Source organism: Microtus ochrogaster, unplaced genomic scaffold (genome assembly GCF_000317375.1).
Source record: "Microtus ochrogaster isolate Prairie Vole_2 unplaced genomic scaffold, MicOch1.0 UNK77, whole genome shotgun sequence".
Classification (NCBI taxonomy): Eukaryota; Metazoa; Chordata; class Mammalia; order Rodentia; family Cricetidae; genus Microtus; species Microtus ochrogaster.
This window is the reverse complement of record NW_004949175.1, coordinates 974,747-976,773: the sequence shown is the minus strand read 5'-3', so window position 1 is coordinate 976,773 and position 2,027 is coordinate 974,747. Positions and strand designations below refer to the sequence as shown.

At 42.0% G+C, this 2,027-nt stretch overlaps 1 protein-coding gene across 1 annotated transcript in view; it reads left to right on the top strand.

Moving 5' to 3' along the window:
• Prkdc (protein kinase, DNA-activated, catalytic subunit) overlaps positions 1-2,027 on the top strand; it is a 174,764-nt gene that overhangs the window by 15,922 nt on the left and 156,815 nt on the right. Inside the window, exon 13 of the mRNA XM_013354879.2 lies at positions 1,129-1,297. Within this exon, the coding sequence (XP_013210333.1) occupies positions 1,129-1,297 (169 nt within the window). The remainder of the gene's footprint in view (positions 1-1,128; positions 1,298-2,027) is intronic.

The window sequence follows — 2,027 nt, the reverse complement described above, 5'->3', positions numbered from 1 at the left end:
ACAATATTCTGTCTGTGTGTATGCCTGCAGGCCAGAAGAGGGCACCAGACCCCATTACAGATGGTTGTGAGCCACCATGTGGTTGCTGGGAATTGATCTCAGGACCTTTGGTAGAGCAGGCAATGCTCTTAACCTCTGAGCCATCTCTCCAGCCCCCATCATTTTCTTTAAGAGGAAAAAAAAAACAGTTTTTTATTTAAGAAGAAAACAACAAAGTTTTGAATTTGGACTAAAGTGTTTCATGCTGTGCACTACATGGCATGATGCAGAGTGTGTGTTAAGAACTTAGGATGTGGTAAAGTCATGTGTTACAGCATAGGAAAGCAGCTCTAGAAACACCTTGGATTCTTCACTTCTTAATTTTGTTAAAAATTTATTTTATGTATGGGTGTTTCGCTGCATGTGTGTCTGAGCACCATGCGCATGTCGTGTGCACCAGAGGCCAGAAGGGGGCACTAGATCCCTTGAGCTGCCATGTGCGTGCTGGGAATGGATCTCACTCTGGAAGAGCACAAGTGCTCTTCAACTCTGAGACATCGCTCCAGCCCCATACCGTATGTTCTTTATATGTTTGATTTTTTTGAATTAACTTTTAACCTGGATATTTGAAAATGTTTTACTATTCAGATTCTGATATATCCCCATAGTTGATTGAATGGCCCCATATTAGATTATAACACACAATTGAAGAAGCTGGAGTTGTGTATATTCTGTGGATCTGAACTCAGGTCCTCATTCACTTTATTAACTGAACTATCTTCCCAGCTCCAATATGTTAGGTATCCTATAGTAGATCTATGGACAATAATAATTTTAAAAAACAACAACAGAAAAATAAAACAAAAGAAGCTGGAATCTAGAGTAGAAAAAATAAGTGTTAACTTTTCTATCCTTCCAAAATATTCTGATTGCTACTTAGGATACAACTGTGCTGTAAATACCACTCAGTTTATTATGATTTATTGTGGTAGCTGCAACAGTAAATGTTAAGTTTGATAGCTAAGATTACAAGTCAGTTTTCATTTACCTGTGGCTACTTGAGTTCTAATAAATTTGAATATATATATATATATATTTCTTATATTTATTCCCTGTTCTAATTTTGAGTTTTTTCTCCATTTTTGGTAGGTTCCTGAAGTATATACTCCCGTTCTGGAACATCTCATGGTGGTACAGATAGACAATTTCCCTCAGTACAGCCCCAAAATGCAGCTGGTGTGTTGTAAAGCAATAGTAAAAGTCTTCCTGGCCTTAGCAGAAAAAGGGCCAGTTCACTGGAATTTCATTAGTACTGTGGGTAAGCTTGCCATTTTTGTACCGTTTCGGAGTTAGTCCACGATCTTCATGGCAGGGAACATGGTGCTGAAGCAGAATCTAAGAGCTCACATCTGATCCACAAGTTTAGTCAGAGAGGGGACTTGGGGCCTGACAAGGGATTTTGAAGCCTCAATCCACACCTCCAGGGACACACCTTCTCCATCAAGGCCACACCTTCTAATCCTTCCCACACATTTCTACTGTCTGGGGACCGAACATCCTAACATGAATGAGTCTGTGGGTATCATTCGTATTTAAACCACCACAACCCCAGCTCTTCCTCCCTCTCACACTAATGCCTTCATGGTCTCTATTTTGTTGTTAATAGCCCACTGGGTCCCATTGCTGCAGCCTGATGGGAATAGCTGCAGTGAGTCTGTAGATGCAGTGGCCATGCCATGTCTGGAGGACAGCATTTCATAGCACTCCTGCTCATCCTCTAGCCCTTACATCCATGTCACCCTTCTTCCAAGATGTTCCCTAAGCCTTGGGTAGTGGTGATGATGTTTAAGGCTGAGAGCTGAATAATTGTTAGTTATCGGCACCTTGACTGGTTGTTGAGTCTCTGCATTAACTGGTGCCTGTTGCAGAGAGACATTTCTCTATAAAAATTCAGGTAAGAGCCGGGCGGTGGTGGCGCACGCCTTTAATCCCAGCACTCGGGAGGCAGAGGCAGGCGGATCTCTGTGAGTTCGAGACCACCCTGGTCT